Below are 16519 nucleotides of genomic sequence, written 5' to 3' on the forward strand. Positions count from 1 at the left end.
GAAGTATTAATTTTCCTAATTCTAGTCAGTAGTAACTATGGGTGATTTTATCAGCGCTAGATGATCACCAAGGAAAACTGAGTTATATTAGAAAGACAGTGACTTGCTAAGCCTGATATTCAAGCAGCTGGTACTACGAAAGTTGCTGATATTTTTGGATGAGATGAAAGAATACGATTCCTGATGAACTGTAGTGACTAAAGAATTTGTGGCAGTTTTTTTTGTAGGAGTAAGCTGATTATGTCCAGTGTCTGAGCCAGCTTTGAAGGAGAACAGTTACCTTTGTCTTACCAAATATTTCGGTTCTGCACACCATCTGTGGACACCCGACTTCTGGCACTGTTTGCTCGTCTGTGGTGACACAGGCGGCAGAGTGAGGCAGCCGCAGCTCCGCAGCACCCTCCTGTTTGGCCCCAGAAGATGAAGGTGTAGTGGCCCATCTTGATTTCTGCTGGTGACCTAAAGGAGACCATGCTGCGAGGCATAGCACCCCTCTGCCACGGCCTCCCTATGCCCCCACCTGAGAAGTGGGGCTGGGGATCAGCCAATACTGATTGCATTTCCCTTGCATCCCCTAGCTTTACACTGACGGAGAATTCTTCCTATGAAGGAATGAATCTCCAGGGCTGACTCCTAGTTAGCTTAAGTTTGCTTTGTACCGTCTGTGTGAATGCCAAGTGAATTTGACATATTTCTTCACCATCCCTTTTATCTGTAATAGCATATTGGTGGAAAGGTCAGGTGTAAAGGTTTGCAGATGCTAACCTCTTGCCAGATGAGCTGCTGCCAGTGGTTTAGCACAGGTGAGCGAGGAGCTGCGTTCCCTGGTACTAGGGTACTAGGGTACAGTGGTACTAGAGCAATACATGAATTAAGCCTGTGTGCAGCCTGCACTAAGGGACTGCACAAATGGGTGCTAGGAATAAAATGAAGAATTATAATCCTCTCCCTGTTACTCTCTGCAGTCTCCAGATAATCATGTAGACTCTTTGAATCTCTGTTTCTCTCTTGATGGATACCATACTTACATCCTAGGCCTGCGAGCATTTAACGCTATTATACAGTCATGCACAACCAGCTTTCCTGGATACAAGCTTCTCTGTGCTTGCAGTCAAATGCTCCAAGCATAAAATTTCACTGGCTGTAATAGCTCAGTGGCAGAGGGTGACTTCTGTTAGGAAGGAAGTTTTTACTCTGTGGAGCCATTGGTTCTAAATGGTGGAGAGGTGACACTTGCCTCATTCTCAAAATAAACTGTTAGAGGAAGAAATTAAATCCATCTGATTGCCACCTTCCCGTCAAACAAGCAAACATGTATAAACCTCTTGCAAAACACTTCAAGTTATAATGGAATTCCATTTACTTGGAATTGCTGGCCCAGGTGTTGTCTTCTCCAAGCTGCAGATGTGTCCTGCTGGGAGGAGGTTGTCCTCAACCTTTGGAGGTGCTGGCTGTACCAGGGAATAGGTCACAAACATATGTTTTGCAATCACAGGGTAAGACTTCATGGATCTGGCATCTTAGACAGAGCTTTCTCAATGGAAAAGATAGGGAATTTACAGTATGCTTATGCAAGTCCATAAATTACAAAAGATAAATGGAGGTAATCTGCATACATCCTGCAGTCTTAATTTGTGGGCTCTGGCTTGTAGGAAGCTCTTGTCATCTAACAGTAGTCAGCAAATATTTATCTGTAGCTCAGAAATATATCTTACTATGCAATCTTGGAAGATCTCTCTCTGTTGTAAACCTAAAACTTTCTTCCTTTTTCCCCAAATTGCTAAGCAAGCAATTTATGAGATTTATTGTGGGGTTGGTGATTTTTTGGCCTTAGAGTGACTCAGAATTCTTTGCTATTTTGTTTGAGATAGTGTGACAATTTTTTTTCTTGCCTTTGGGGAAAGGAGTAATATTCTTTAGTTCTTTGCTAAGTGTATGAAAAGTAGCACATTAAAAAAACCCTTCTTTATTGATCTCTTTTTGGTTACAGGATAATGAAGATCTAATTGTAATCAACGGTAGATGTGAATTTACCCCCTCCCCCTGGCCAGAATCAAATAAGGAATGCTAATTTAATTTAGTTGGTTTGTCTTTAACAAAAGGAATTATTCTAAAGTTAATTCAAAGGTGCCTTTTGCCAGAGACCTCTTTGACAGGTAGGAAAGTTTTATATTTCCAAAAGAAAGCACTATTAAGAGAAAAAGAAATGTCTCTCTGTAAAAGGAATGAAGTGATCTGTAATTTCTAGCCCTAGCTTTTTTATTTTAAGGAAAAGTAAAGACAAACAAAACTACCTATCATTCTTCTAAGGTTTTCACTATTACTTTAGGCATCTGGAAGAAGATGGTTCTGCTGCCTTTGCTCAGCTATCTCTAAGTGGCCTCAGATGGTCATAGTAATTAAACAGCCAAATAAATGATCCAAATATTTCTTTTTTTTCCCCTGCAAAAGTATCGTAAAAATATAACAAGCTACAACAAGTACAAAAATATAACAAGCTATAACAAGTAGCCTTTTTTATTAAAAGAAAGTGTAGAGGACATCTATGGTTTGCCTCCAGTGGAAGATCCTGCTGCCCTCTGTTCCTAAAGACCTACCATGCCAGTCCCTGATGTTCTTGCACTATTCTGTCTTGCTTATCTACTCATCAATAAACGTATCAGCTCCTCCTAGGGAAGGGAGAATGAAAGGTGAATCTGCTAAGTAAATTTTTATAGGGAGAAAGATAAAGGAGAAAAACATACCGTGTGAGACTTTTGCTATTAACTTTAGTGGTCTAAGGTTATCGTCAGTAGGGTTACAAAAGATCCTTTCAGTGCAATGTGGTTGTGTTTTTGTCCTTTGCTCTATTTTCTCTGAGCTGTCTAGGAGAATAGATGTTAGCACTTGCTAAGAAGTTGGGAACAGATAGCTCTGCTGTACACCTGGCCTTCCCAAGGCTGTGATAGAGAACATGCAGAATAGGGTGAGACCAAAGGCCAGTTTTGCTCAGTTTCTAATTGTTACAGTGGTCAGCAAGAACTATTTAGGGAAGGGGGAATAAGACCTGGCTGTCAATAAGGTGACTTTTTTCTCCAGTATCATAGAATCGGTGAGGTTGGGAGGAACCTCTGGAGATCATCTGGTCCAACCCTCAAATGAGTGGTCCATACAGGAGTCAGACCCATGACCTTGGCATTATAGGCACCACACTCTACCCAACCGAGCTAAACCATATATTATCCCAAGTTCTGGCAGCCGGTGCTTTAGGATTACTTGAACCAGAGGCTGCAATCAGAGCATCTTATTAATTGCTGGAGATGAGTTTCCAAATGACCTTCCATTCCTGCCCCAGTGCCATCTGCCACCAGCCCTCCCTAGATGGGATGTGGCAGTAGGGCCAAGGTGTCAAATACACAAAGTGCACTTACAAATTTTGGAAGTGTTAATGAAGAATAGAGGAGGGGAGCCCAGGGCTCCCCTTCCAGCAGAAGATCAGACGGAGCCTGCCTGCACCATTCAGTGAGGGCGCATGGAGGGAGATGCATGGGGTAGCTGCCTTAGGAGATGCAACGAGGACTCAAGTAGGGAGGAGGGGACCAGGTGGTCAGGCCTCGGGGAAGTGGGGAGCTGAGGTTGCTGGAGGAGGGATGAGACAAACTCACAGATGACCAGGCTTCTTTAGGCCCCCGGCTCACAGAGCTGCTGGGGCTCACTTCTTTCGTTTTGTGTGCTTGTTTTAGGGTATACGGAGACAAAGCATCATCATTTCCTCTGAAGAGAAGTAATAACTGCTTTGTTATTTTTGCTGGCATACCATTTTGTCACCAGAGATTGAAAAAACTTGATAGAAGGGCGTAAGAATATTGACCTCACATTTCTGGGAGTGGAAGGTTGAAATACAGCCCACCAGCACTTAAACCTAAAGGCCTTCAAAGACTGATTCTTAATAAATGCCTCTAAGTGCTGTAAAAAGGGCACTACCAGCTGCCAGGTACTTCTTATTTCAGGAATACAGAGCGCCATGGTGTTCCCATGGTATCTGGTTTGTGGCTCTCTGTATGTGCTCTGCCTCTCCATCCAGCCAGCTCGTAATGCTGCTGGGCTCCTGCCTCTGAGCCCTACCGGAGGGACTGAACTGGCAGCGTTCAATGGCATTAGTCTAGGGCTGTGACTCTTTATGGAGGGAGAGGAGGCAGGCAATAGCATTTTTCTCCTTCAGTCTAGCTAATTCCACATTTTCCTTTTTTCCCATTTGCCGTGCATGTTTTGTTTTTTGTTTTTCTCCAGTGTTCGGTTCCTTTTGCTTAACTGCAGTGCTGCAGTCTTGAATAACACTGTGTCCTTCCTGGAGATGGTAACCAGGGTTTGCTTTCCCAGTTACTGATTTAACAAATGACGACTGGAAAAATGATTGAAAGCTGGTTCATTTAAAAGCAAAGAGGTGTCCTGGGGATAGAGAACATTTTATCCTTTAGCAGAGCACTGCCTTTGGCCTAACGTACCTTCTTGTGCCTTCCAGTCTCGGTTGCCAGTCTCCTGGGGTGGTGCAGTGGCAGCAAAGCGAACACCATAATTAGGCCAGACAAGGTGGGAACACAATGTCAAGAGACAGGAGAAAAATGGAGTATATGTCCAAAGCAAGGTGGAAGGGGAGTTTGGCATTGAGCTGGGACTGATAATTTGCATTCATAGTTGAGAACTAATTTTTTAATCTGATTTTTTTCCTATTCAATCTTCTATTGTAATTACAAGCCAAAGTGACCATTACAGGGCACCTCTGCTCATCTGCTTTTTATGGATTGGTGTCTGCTTCAGCTCTAGGAATAATTTATTTCAGTTTCCTGTTGTGACTGCAGAAAGGCTCTGGTAACTAATTCAACACACTGAAAAGGGAGATAACAAAAGAATGCAATTGTGGGGCTTTATAAAGCAGGTATTTATAAAGAAGTTTGGAGGGCAGATTCTGCTTCTCTCTCTGCCTTCTTTCCTCTTTGAACTAGGGGAAGTCATTGCACCTTTTTTCTACCCTGCAGATCTGTGGGAGTAGGAAGACTCTTCTCTAAGGTGGCATCAAGTCTTTTATTTATTCCTGGGCTTCCAGACACTGTGCACGGTCTGATGCTTATATGCGGGGGGAAGAGCTTTCATTTTTGTTGGCAAATGCACAATGTATAACCCCTCTGCAGTGCAGATGTGTGGATGCTTATCTACAGCATCTGGTGCTGCGTGAATAGTTGCACTCAAAAACATGGTTGTTTTGGTAAAAACATTTTACAACCTTGTTATCTCTCAGTGGCAAGTGTATCTACATCATTCAGACTCATCCTTTGCTTTTGCTTTTTATTAAGATGCAGTTCAGTTTACTTTTTCTCTCTCCCTCTAAATGGCCTCTGGCACAATTTATGCTTTTGTGGTGGTATCTCTTCTTCAAAGAGCATTCGCTGAACAGGCTAACCCTGGTAATTGCAAACTGATATTGAAGTGGACTCTGTAGTAAAAGGTATTGCTACGTGACTGTGAGAAGTACTGTACCACTGGTGTGTTTGAGAAGACGTTTGAATACCACTTGTCATTCTTGCTTTTGTGAAAGCTGAGGCACAACCGAAGAGATGTCACCATGATTCACTTTTAAGCCACCTTGCTACAGTTATGCGTTCTGAGAGGGCACAGTCTGAACCATCTAAATGTAGCATCCCTTGGCGTCGTGGCAGAGAGGCTCCTTTAGTAGATGCAATCTGTGTCCCCCTATCTTAGTTGCTTATGATGATTAGTCACCTGGCAGATGTGCTTTTTCACCTCCCTTTGACAACAGAGATAGATGAGAGAGTAAGTTCACAATAGATGCCTAGCTTTTAGATAGAGAAGACAGATCCTGCCCTCAGTAAATATGTTTAGCATGTGTAAATGAATCAGTCCTATAGTTGGAGTAGGTTGAATTATGGCAATATGCCATGTTAGCCTTCAAACATGTACATTTGGATTTTTGCACCCATCCAAAATTTTATTTTTTTCACAGAGTAGGATTAATATATTTCATACTGAGACTTCCAAATTTCAGTCACTAGTTATGCTAGCAGTTACTAGTATCACTGTCTCTAGCTGTGAAAAAACAAAACAAGTTGTAGCGCTCAAGGTGAGAGCAGAATTTGGCCGTGCATCATTGGATAGAGGACTCCCTTCCTCTATCCCAAAATCTTGTTCCAGATCCCTCCAGTAAAAGCTTTGGAACTCAATTTGCTCTCCAAAGTTGAGAAATTGCCCAAAACAATTAGAAAATACTACAACCATTAAGTGATTCTATTTGCATCTGTTTCTAAATGTGACGATGCTGCACTTCTTCAAATGAGTGTAGAAAGGAACTGCGGCGGCTGATCAGACTGTGAATGGCAGGGCCGGGCAGGAAAGCACAGACGTCTGGCTGGGTGATTTAGCAGACCTAAGTGCCGTACTTTCACCTGAAGAAATCTAACTTGGGTGCTTTTAAATTACGTGTAGGTCTGTTAGCTTGATTTCATCCGTATGGATAAGTAAGCGAAAGCGTGAACTGATTCAACCTCTTGGACTGGAGTTAGCAGTGGAACTAAACTTCCCTAGAAAGGCTTTGATCTCCCCATGTTAGGAATGGAGGCTGCTGTTGATTATGAAGTCTTGAGAGTTTTGGTGCTGACCATGCAACTAACAGTTGTTTTGCACTGCATGTGGCAGAGTTATTTCTCCTGAAATAGCAAGCCAATATTAAACAGGAGCCCAAATGAAAGACTTTTAATGCTAGTATGCAGTATGTCTCAAATTTTCAACTCTATATTGGGTATAGAGATCTTGTGTGAGAAAGTATCATTTAAAATTTAGATGTTGTTTCCAAAAGGATAAAGTGACTACATTAATGTGCCATTTAGAGCTAGTTTTCTTTACAGAAAACATGACTGATTGAACTACTTTTTCTCTGTTATAAACACTTAGGATTGGACACAGCAGTCTGTGTGTATGTGATGTGCACTTGTATATTTACATACAGCCATACTGTGGTAGACATGTTAATATATACATTCACACTGTTGTATACTGATGTATACCAATATGGGGTATATCTGAGGTAGTACATATGCCATCTAAAGAGATCTGCATACAAAGGAGCTGACCTTGGAAAAGACGCCAAGAGTAATACATGCTGTGGTTAATGTTTGTATACATTCTGGGTATATCAGAAGCATAGAACACAAACAATATATACATATGGAAGAACAATATCTTGGAATAATTTATATTTTAAATGCAATACATAGATCAAACATTAATCTGAATTGCTTATTTTATGAAGAAGAGTCCAAAAATGAAAAGGGAAACATAGCAGTGGATGAAGTTGGACTTTTTTTGTAGTTGATATTTGTTTAATTTTGTGTTATTGCAGAAACTGGAACACAAAGAAGTTTTGGTTGGCTTGTTGTTCCTGATTTTCCCGTTCATCCCAGCCAGCAACCTCTTCTTCAGGGTGGGATTTGTGGTGGCAGAGCGAGTCCTTTACATGCCGAGGTAATGATTGAAATTGAATTCCTTTCTAATGAGACCCCCATCACATTTGCTAAAAGCAGGAAAGATTACTTCTTCCCTTTTACAGTACTTCAAACATTATATGGTTAGTTAGTGTGCTCTCTGCCTGTGAGTTTTAGTGCAATAGCATAAGAAATTTTATAGTGAGTTGAGAGCAGACTGCTTGGAAGAAGGAAAGCTAGCCAAATTCCATTCATTTTTTTAACACAGATTTTTTGATGTGCTTGAAACAGTGGAATACAGTGATGAGGTGCTTTTTCTTAGGGATTGTCCTTTTGTGTAGCTCACTCTTTCTCTTGGTAACATTATGAACTTAAATTGTCCAATTTCTTTGCTGTAAAGACACTATCTAAAGGTTAACCTGTAAGGTTTTTATTGTGATATTGCTCAGCTTTCTCGCTACGTTAAGTGGTCACTAAAAACAAAGACGACAGTGTTAGTGTCTTAAAAGGCTGCTGACTTAAATTGTGGAATATGCACATGACCTTCTGCCTGTATGCTATTGACTGTATCCATATTTAAGAGTGACAAGCTTGCATTTATTGAAGGGTATGAGGAAAATCCAACTGCTTCTCCATCTCTCAGCCTTTCCTCTCCAGACTTCTCTTGGTTTGAGCCTCTAATAATTGTCTTTTCAGGGCTCTGGGACCTTCCAATTGCTTTTACTTGAAGTACAGCTACAAAATGTTATTTTTGACATCTCCACTGTATCCAGACCTGAGGCTGAAATGGCCATTGTGTAATAGTAAAACAGTAGTTTTGTTTCACAGAGTGTTTAAATTGAATTCCTTAGAAAATGTGAACCCCAAAACCCTAGAAAAAAAAATTGCTGGCCTTCTTTTGCAAAGCCTTATGCATATTCCTGAGGTCATTTGTATAAGCACTGTCACAAAAGGACTACTTACTGGAGTAAAACTCAGGATGTGTAGGAATTGTTGCATTTATTACTCACTTCTTGTATAGCTCAACTATATCTCTGTGCTTTACTATATACTGATTTACTTTTTGGATCAAATCCTGCTGACTGTATTCACACCACTAGCCCTGCTCATATTTGAGAAGAAACTTGAAAGTAGAGTGAGTGAAAGTTGCCTCTCTGTTTTGCAAATGATACCCACAACTAATGGATCTTGCATCATTTCAAATTAACTTGAAATTGAGATTGCTTTAAATTCATGTAACAGAAAATGAGGAAACACATGAAAGCGCAAAGCTATTAGGGAAACCGTCAGCTGAACACAGGACTGTGTTGAGTGGTTGCGTTTCTGAATCTCAAAAGAACAACTACGGAAAATACTTCAGCCGTCAGCAGTTCCCTGTCCTCCTCCAGATGAGACTGCTGATATAACGAGAGGAAGGGCAATGAAGAAGAAAAAAGGATATGTTTGCACAGAAGGAAATTAATCAGCATTAACATGTGTGCATATAGTTCATATAACGCTTTTCAGCTCCCTCAGGGCTTTGCAAATGTATGAGCTGCAGAGTAGGTAATTGATAGTTACTGCTTTTTTTCAGATAGAGAAACTGAGGCAGAGGGTTGAAATGATTTCGCCAGAGCGGGTCTGTGTCAGAGTCCCTGGATCTCATTCTGTGCTCGGACCATGCATGTCCTGCTTTGCAGGGCTTAGTTTTGCCCTTACCTGACTAGCGGACAGCTGACGGGAGAGGGAAAGGGGGCCCAAGCCCCGGAGCTCGCAGGAGGGCGGGCTGGCCCCACGCATCGCTGCTGAGGGATGGCCACAGGATGAAACTCTTGGCGCAGAGAGTTGCTAAGACGTGCACTCTCCTTACGTCCTCTTGGTTCAAAATAACGTGTGGTGTGGGGGACTTTTTTGAGCATTCGTGACTATTACTTCCTATCTCTGTTTAAAATAATAGCCTTTTATCCTAGCCGATATGGATGTTAGGTTGTAACATATTGCAAATGTGGGTCACAGCTTGAAATCCTGAGTCAGTTTTGCTCAGTAGTTACCTGGGCAAAATGTCAAGCATTTTGTCCTCTGGAAAAGTTAAGTAAGGACCCAAGGATTTGCATCTAACTATATGTCTGGGCCAGGCCTTCTAGAGGTTGATGTGTATTTTGAACAACCCCTCTTCTGTCTGCAGCTGTGTCTCAGGGGGCCGGATATAAGATAAGTCAAACCGGTTGAGTGTTTTCTTTAACTGGCTTTGACAAAATGTAAATATTTGTAGAAAATATTTTTTGTACTTAGTTTTCATTTTGGGGTTACAAGGACTTACTTGTCTAAATCTGCTCCACGGGGCTGCAGTTTGCAAAAGAGGCATTGAAATAAATAGTTGGATCAGGGAAAGATTTAACCATTCAATGTTTTCCCCCCTTTTAAAGACAGATGTAATTATAAGTATGTGCATATATATAGAAGTATACTATATATATACTGCTATATTTATATATATATAAAGTATATTATAAGATATTTGATGCTGCTGCTTGGAACACCACAGATATCCTTTTTTTTTGATGGAGAACAACTATGTGCATCAAAATGTTCTAAGTCATGAGTGATTTGGCTGAACTTAAATGGGAGTACTAGCTCTTACTCTGTGTTGTGCTTCACATGGAGAAATCAGGCAGGCAGTGCAAACTCCCTGGTACTTCCCATGGACCATCCACAGTTTGCCAGTTCTGCTGTTACCAGCAGAGCCAGGGTTCTTTAGCTCATGAAATTGGCCCTTTCTTAGGTGAGCAATTTCTAGGCTTTCCTCATCTTTTGCAACTACTCTGATATCAGTGGATGCTGGCTGGGCCACTCTATTATATTTGGATGCGTTAAGTTGTTTCTATAACATCATATCGACAAACAAATCAACCAAAACATTACTACATGGTTTATTGCTGACTTGGAGAACCACTCTGCTTAAAGCAATAGGTAACCTAGTTGTACCTGCATGATTTTTATGGCTAACTCGTTTGTGGTGCATATTGCAATGACTGAGTTGGAGAGTGCACAGTTATTTTTTCCTAGATCAGACAATCATGGATTGCTATCATTTTTTTTTCCCACCAGCTCCTCACTTTCTTCACCTCTTTACTTTGCCAAAAGTTGATGTTACAGCTCTAATCTTTAGTGTCAAAAGATGCCTATTGCCTATTTTATACAATGTGGCATTTTGCTCAGTGTCTATCTCAAAATCTGCAAGAAAACTAGAATCCAGAAAAAGTGGCCTTATATTTTTCAGGAACTTAATGTGATCATGTTAAAACTTTCTTTAAGCCATAGAAAGCCAAGGCCATATGGAATTTTTTGCCTTTGCATGGAGCATGTTTTTGATTCTTCATGGTAATGTGTTCATTCCAATTAGTGCAATTGCATATGTTATTAATTTTTGTAATTGAAAAAAACAGAACCTGATGGGTAATCGAATCATTTGTAATTTTTATGAACGTGAATACCCCTGAGCAGAAGTCCCCTCTACTTACAAGGCTGCCATTTGAGCATGGGACTTACTGGTGCTTCTCTCTTCTGGGAGCACTTTGTTCGCTCCTCATTATCTTCTCATTTTCTCAAAGGTCAGTTATGCAATGTGATGTATTTTCATTCTCTTCTTTCCTTAAAGTCATTCGAAGCTACAGGTTAACCAAGCCTGAGGAGCTGAATTCCTGCTTACCTTTACCATTCCTTTAATATTAGATCAGATCCCATAAGCGATAATACAATTTACAGAAGAACCTTCTACTTTCAATTAGAGTCAAATCCCCACCCCGGCGAAGTCGGCAGTGAAAGGGAGATGGCGACAGGCCCCTGTGAGCTGTCTCTACCCCTCGGGGCTGCGCACCTGCGAGAGCCTGGTCTCCAAAATGGCTCGTGGAGGAGTCTGGTAGGTCCAGAGCCTGCAGTCGAGGCACTGGGCGTATAGGCTGTGGCGAGTGACTCTGTGTTTCCCTATCTGTTAAATAGGAATAAAAACTCAAATTTCTCCTTCAGAAGAGGGCTGTGAGAATTAACTACTCCGTGTCTTCACAGAGCTTTGAATGGATGCGGTTTTTGCAGAAAGGCTAAATATTGTAAGCAAGCATCCACCTTTCAGATGTGTATCCAGGCTGGAGCTCCTCCCTCCTGAAGGTTTCCTCACCCTTATTAAGCACTCCAGGAGAAGTCAAAGCAGCCATCCTCTGTTAAAGCAAGCAAGAAATGCGGAGATGCTGGTGCCAGGTATTTTGGTAAAAGGCAGTAAAGGTGTAGGAATAAAAGCCAAAATAATTCTGCAAAGCTGAAAGAGATTAGCTCACGGTGTGTTTGGTCTAGATTGCGGTCTTGTGTTATTTTGACTAAATTTAAAACATGCTTTTGAAAAGCATGTTGCATTTTGGCCATGCTTGATTGATTCAGGAAAAGGCTAAATTTGTGTTGATTATCAGCATTAAAGGATATATAGGATTTCTGATTTCATTGTGATATATTAGGTTGAAGGAAATTTTTCGAATGCATTCATTGTGCTTTTGAAAATAAAACAGATATGTAAGGATACTGCTTTTGAAAAATAGTAATAAATTAATATCATCCTGTGGGAATGATCTATTTGGTTATATTAATTAAAAGAGGAATTCTTATTTACAAGGTAAAATGATTCCCTTAAGAAAATAATGACTTTTGGAATTTAATAGAAAATGATTTCTTATATGGAGTTTTTTGAGACCTAATATAGAATTGAATGGAAGATTATATTCCTACTATAGAATTCCATAAGCTATTGTAGTATTTTAATTAAAACTATGTTATATAGATCCTTTCCTGTTAAAGTATATATAAGATTTTAGGAAATTTATGTGGAATCCCTGTGGAATTATATAGGATTTTCCTTTATTAACTATATTTTCATTCTGAAATGTGTAGTAATCAAAAGTGAGAAAAGATCTGTACTATCTATACTATTCCTATTCAGATAGGAATTGGTTCAAAGCAAAATCTTGGACTCAAAGACTGTAATGAAGTGAATTCTTTTATCATGTGACTTACACTGGAAGGGAGAGAAGGGAAGTGTGACTAAATGTTAAATAGCCATTTGAAGGTTAGCTAAATCATTCATTTCCGGTCCATATTTTCTCTTCAATAAGGAAACTAAGAGTTCCTAGATTTTCTCTAATTACGTCATATTTTGAATAGAGAGCCACATTGCTAGTGGACGTAAATCACTTTGAGGACTTAACCGATCGTGACAGTGCATCTTTAATATAAGCCTACATAGCTTTTAATTTAGAACGAAGGACAAAGTTGAACACTAACTCATAAGGTATCCTTCTAAATTAGATATACTCTGCCAGTGTTTATGCTTCTCTCTGTCTTTATATTTTGATTTGCAGATCTTATTCCAGTAGAAGTCCTCAATTCTGGTGGAAATTTGAAATTTTATTTAGCGGACTCAGTAGAAAGTTAAGTTTGCTGCCCCTTACTTTATTACTATGGTGGTTTTTCTAAGCTGTGAGGCTTGTTTTTTGTCAACAGAATCCATTTTGTATGCTAACTATTGTATCTTGATGGTGGTTCTGGTGAACCTCTGCTAATCAAAAATTGGTAGAAAAAGATATTCATTTCATGTTATCATTACTGAGAAATAGTTAATCCAAATAACCCTTTTCCCTTGTCCCCAATACTCAGTAAAAGCAGAGCTACATAGCAAATGCTGATGGCTGTCCACGTGTGACAGAGAGACATCCCACATCCTGCTTGCCTTGGACGTTTAGTCCAAAAGCTTAATTGTCTCAGGAGGTTTTGCTTTGTCAGCTTGATTGGTTGAGAAAGCCCTGACACAATATTTTTTCCTTTGAAAGAACAATATTTTAGTTAACCCGTAACTTTTTGTCAAGATGCACTTGTTGCAACGACACTTGAGATAAAAAGGCTAGAATTAAAGACTTCTCCAAGCTCATCTACCCACACACCAGAGGTGGCTCTACACCCTGGTCCAGACACATGCTTGCACTTTTGTCAAATCAGCCAGCCCATAACTTAGAGGATTTAGGCTAGCCTTATACCAGCTGCAGGAAAAAGCCTTTGTCTTACCAGCAGTGAGGCTGGTAGTACCAAGTTAACTTGTCAGAATTCCTGGAGCGTGTTTGACCCAGCCGAGTGTGGTTATTCCAGCTCAGCACTTTGGGTCTGCTGAGAATTTTGGGCATCCCGAACTCTGAGCGCTACAACCGCACTAGCTGTGCCCTCCGCCCCAGTGTGACGGCGTGCAGCAGTGTGAGTCTGGGCGATCCTTGTCACAAGGAGCGCACTCACCTTCGAGTCTCTGGCTATTCTGGGTGGCCTGAGTGCAAGTCTCCCTTTGGTTAACATGCATGTGTGCATATTTTTCCACCCATTTTTTTCCAGAAGAAAACACTTTTTAGAAGTCCAGGTTCTGCCCCGGTCCAGAACAACACCAGCCTTGGAAAATCTGTCATTTTTCATTAAACAGCACCTTTGTTACCCAGCGAGCGCCACTCGGGCTGGAGCTGGGTGCCTTGGAGAGCTATTTGCAGGCAGGGCGAGCCATCTCCAGCCTCTGCTTTTTGCCAGGGCTGCTTTCTGCAGCCTTCGCTGTGTGCACAGTGAGGCAGAAGCAGCCTAAACGGCAAGCCAAGCTCTCCTTTTGCAATCAGTTACCCTCCATTAGAGAAGTGTGAGCACAGCCATTTGGTTTAGCAGGGATGAACTGCCCGTAAAGTTTTCTCCCCTGCAGCAACAGCCCTGCCTGTAAGCTTCATTTCAGATGAGTTTGGCTCTCAGTCTCTTGGTCATCTTGGTCATCGGTCTCTGTGTGCTTCCTCAGCTCAGGCTGCAGAGCTGGAGCAGCTTTGACCAGGAGTGTGCATGTGTTGTGCCTGGTACCCTGTGTGTGTGACGGAGACTAGGAAGCTTCTAGAGAACTTTAAAAAGAAGACGAGCAAATATTTGGGTTCACAGTTTGATTTGGCCGCAGATTCACAAAGTGGCTCTCCGTGCTCTCTGCAGGGCAACAGCAGCAAAGTGTGCACTTGCTTTAAGTGATGCATGCAAGGGTTAAACATGCTTCAGAGCAGCTTGAAAGTGAGGGTTAGGTTTTACAGGGGGAAGGGGAGTCATCTTAAGTGAGTGCTAGAAATCAAGAACAAGGTTTGCAGCCCAGAAAGAGCCTCCAGGGTGAAATGTCAAAGCCAAGCGTGTTTTCTGGTCTCAGTATAGTTTTGAGATAATCCCCTTTGTTGCATTAACAGCCCCTAAATGGGGCAGTATTTCTTCCATGCTTTGACAGGCTACTTTCAGGCAGCTCTTTCCCTGACTGATATGAATGCATCTAGACTCTTATCTTGGTTGAGCTGGCTAAAATCTGGAGTAACTGCTTTGAAAACAGTGGATTTATGCATGAAAATGAGATTAAATCTGTAAGAAAAGAAGAGAAAAGAGAAAAGAAAAAAAAATTGACAAGTTTTGACACCCCCCAAATAACCATTAAAAACTGAAGGAGGGCAGCTTTTATGCCTATTTTCTATCACCCTTTTTAACTCCTTAGTTTCCAACCCCACCTCAGTTGATAAGAAATAATTAATACTGCTGTGCAGTTGCCCAGGGAGGTTCTTGCAGAGCAATGTGAGTGCTAGGGATTGCCTCTTGTGCAGTGCCTCAAAATTAAAGCTCTTAGTCCGCTCTACCCACACACTTCTCGTTGGAATGGAGGTATAGTTTGCAAAGTCACAATTTGCAAAATACAGTAAAATGTGTGACTAAAAAACACTTCAGTTTTAAGGAGGCTTCTTCAGTGGTAGATCTCCAAGCACTTTCCAGAGGAGGTAAGATGATTTCAGATGTATGCAGATTGCTACAACAGAACATCCTGATAATCTTGGGCTGCAGCACTAACTACAGCATGTTTCAGATGAGACGCCAGCACCGAGAACCCAATGCAGCAAAGCCAGTCTTGATTTTTAATGAAAGATAAGGAATCTGATCCAAATAGGGAGAGAAGTAGTGTGTTTAAGCATTGTCAGTAACATCTTTGGCTTCTGAAAGGAGGCATAATGGCCAAAGACAAGGCTGAACTTGTGGTCTAATTACTGAAGCAGTGTTTGCAAATGTATCTGCTGTCTGGCTCTTGTTTTAGTCAGGTGGCATGTATAGTACACCATGGGAAATGAGGTTGATCCCATCTGTTTGTGCCTTCTCACAGTTTGCTTACTTGCAGGTGGAATGATATTAACAAATTGCAGAAATTATAGAGGAAAATCTGTCATCCCACATCTCTGTGTGTGTGCCTTCTGCCAGAAATATATGTATATGGTGCACAGAGTTTACCTGCCAAGCACAGTCCCTGCCTTCATTGTAATTCAGGACATTCCTAAGGTACCACTTTAGTACAGTGGGAGTCGAAAACTCGTGAAATCACGAAACTATTGGCTTGTCGGTCTGTGTGCCAAGCGGGAAGCTCTTGTGCGAGCTCTCCTGCAGGATCACTGAATTTCTGCCAACACTAGTGCTGCAGTTCAGGAGTATTCTCATTGTGAGCCCATGGAAAAGCTATTAATATGTTAAACTGTCTACCTGTTCCTCAGGTACTGCTTCACATCTGATCCTGGGTCATGGACTTTTCACAGTGGGAAACAGTTGCTGCAGTAAGCTATTGCTTATCCTACAAAAGAAGAAAACTTAGCAGTTTTACAGTAATCTGGTAGAAAATGGACTTCAAAGAAAATAGAAATAGTAGTGACTTGGAGGTTTTTATTTGTTTTCCTTTTTTGACTACAAAGTGTTTTAGAAAAGTCTGTGTATGACAGTGTGACAGTGGCCTGGACAAAAGATTTTCAAGAGAAATGACCTCCTCGTCTCCCTAGCAGAGTCAACAAACTCACCCAACCCACAGCCCTACAGCCATGGATGCATAAGCCGGTAGCCACGAAGATGTCCAGAGTGGAGTACTTAGAGTAAACCGTTTAGGTGGAAAATGGGTCTTTGATGAAAGATGCTTTTGAGACATTTCTATTTTTTACTTAAATGCATGTGAGTAAAAA

The 16519-nt window shown here is 41.2% G+C and overlaps 1 protein-coding gene across 1 annotated transcript in view; it reads left to right on the forward strand.

The window, feature by feature from the left end:
- TMTC1 (transmembrane O-mannosyltransferase targeting cadherins 1) overlaps positions 1-16519 on the forward strand; it is a 149829-nt gene that overhangs the window by 82724 nt on the left and 50586 nt on the right. The window contains exon 9 of the mRNA XM_062590415.1: positions 7391-7512. Coding sequence (XP_062446399.1) covers positions 7391-7512 — 122 coding nt within the window. The remainder of the gene's footprint in view (positions 1-7390; positions 7513-16519) is intronic.

This window comes from Rhea pennata, chromosome 1, assembly GCF_028389875.1.
Source record: "Rhea pennata isolate bPtePen1 chromosome 1, bPtePen1.pri, whole genome shotgun sequence".
Lineage (NCBI taxonomy): Eukaryota > Metazoa > Chordata > Aves > Rheiformes > Rheidae > Rhea > Rhea pennata.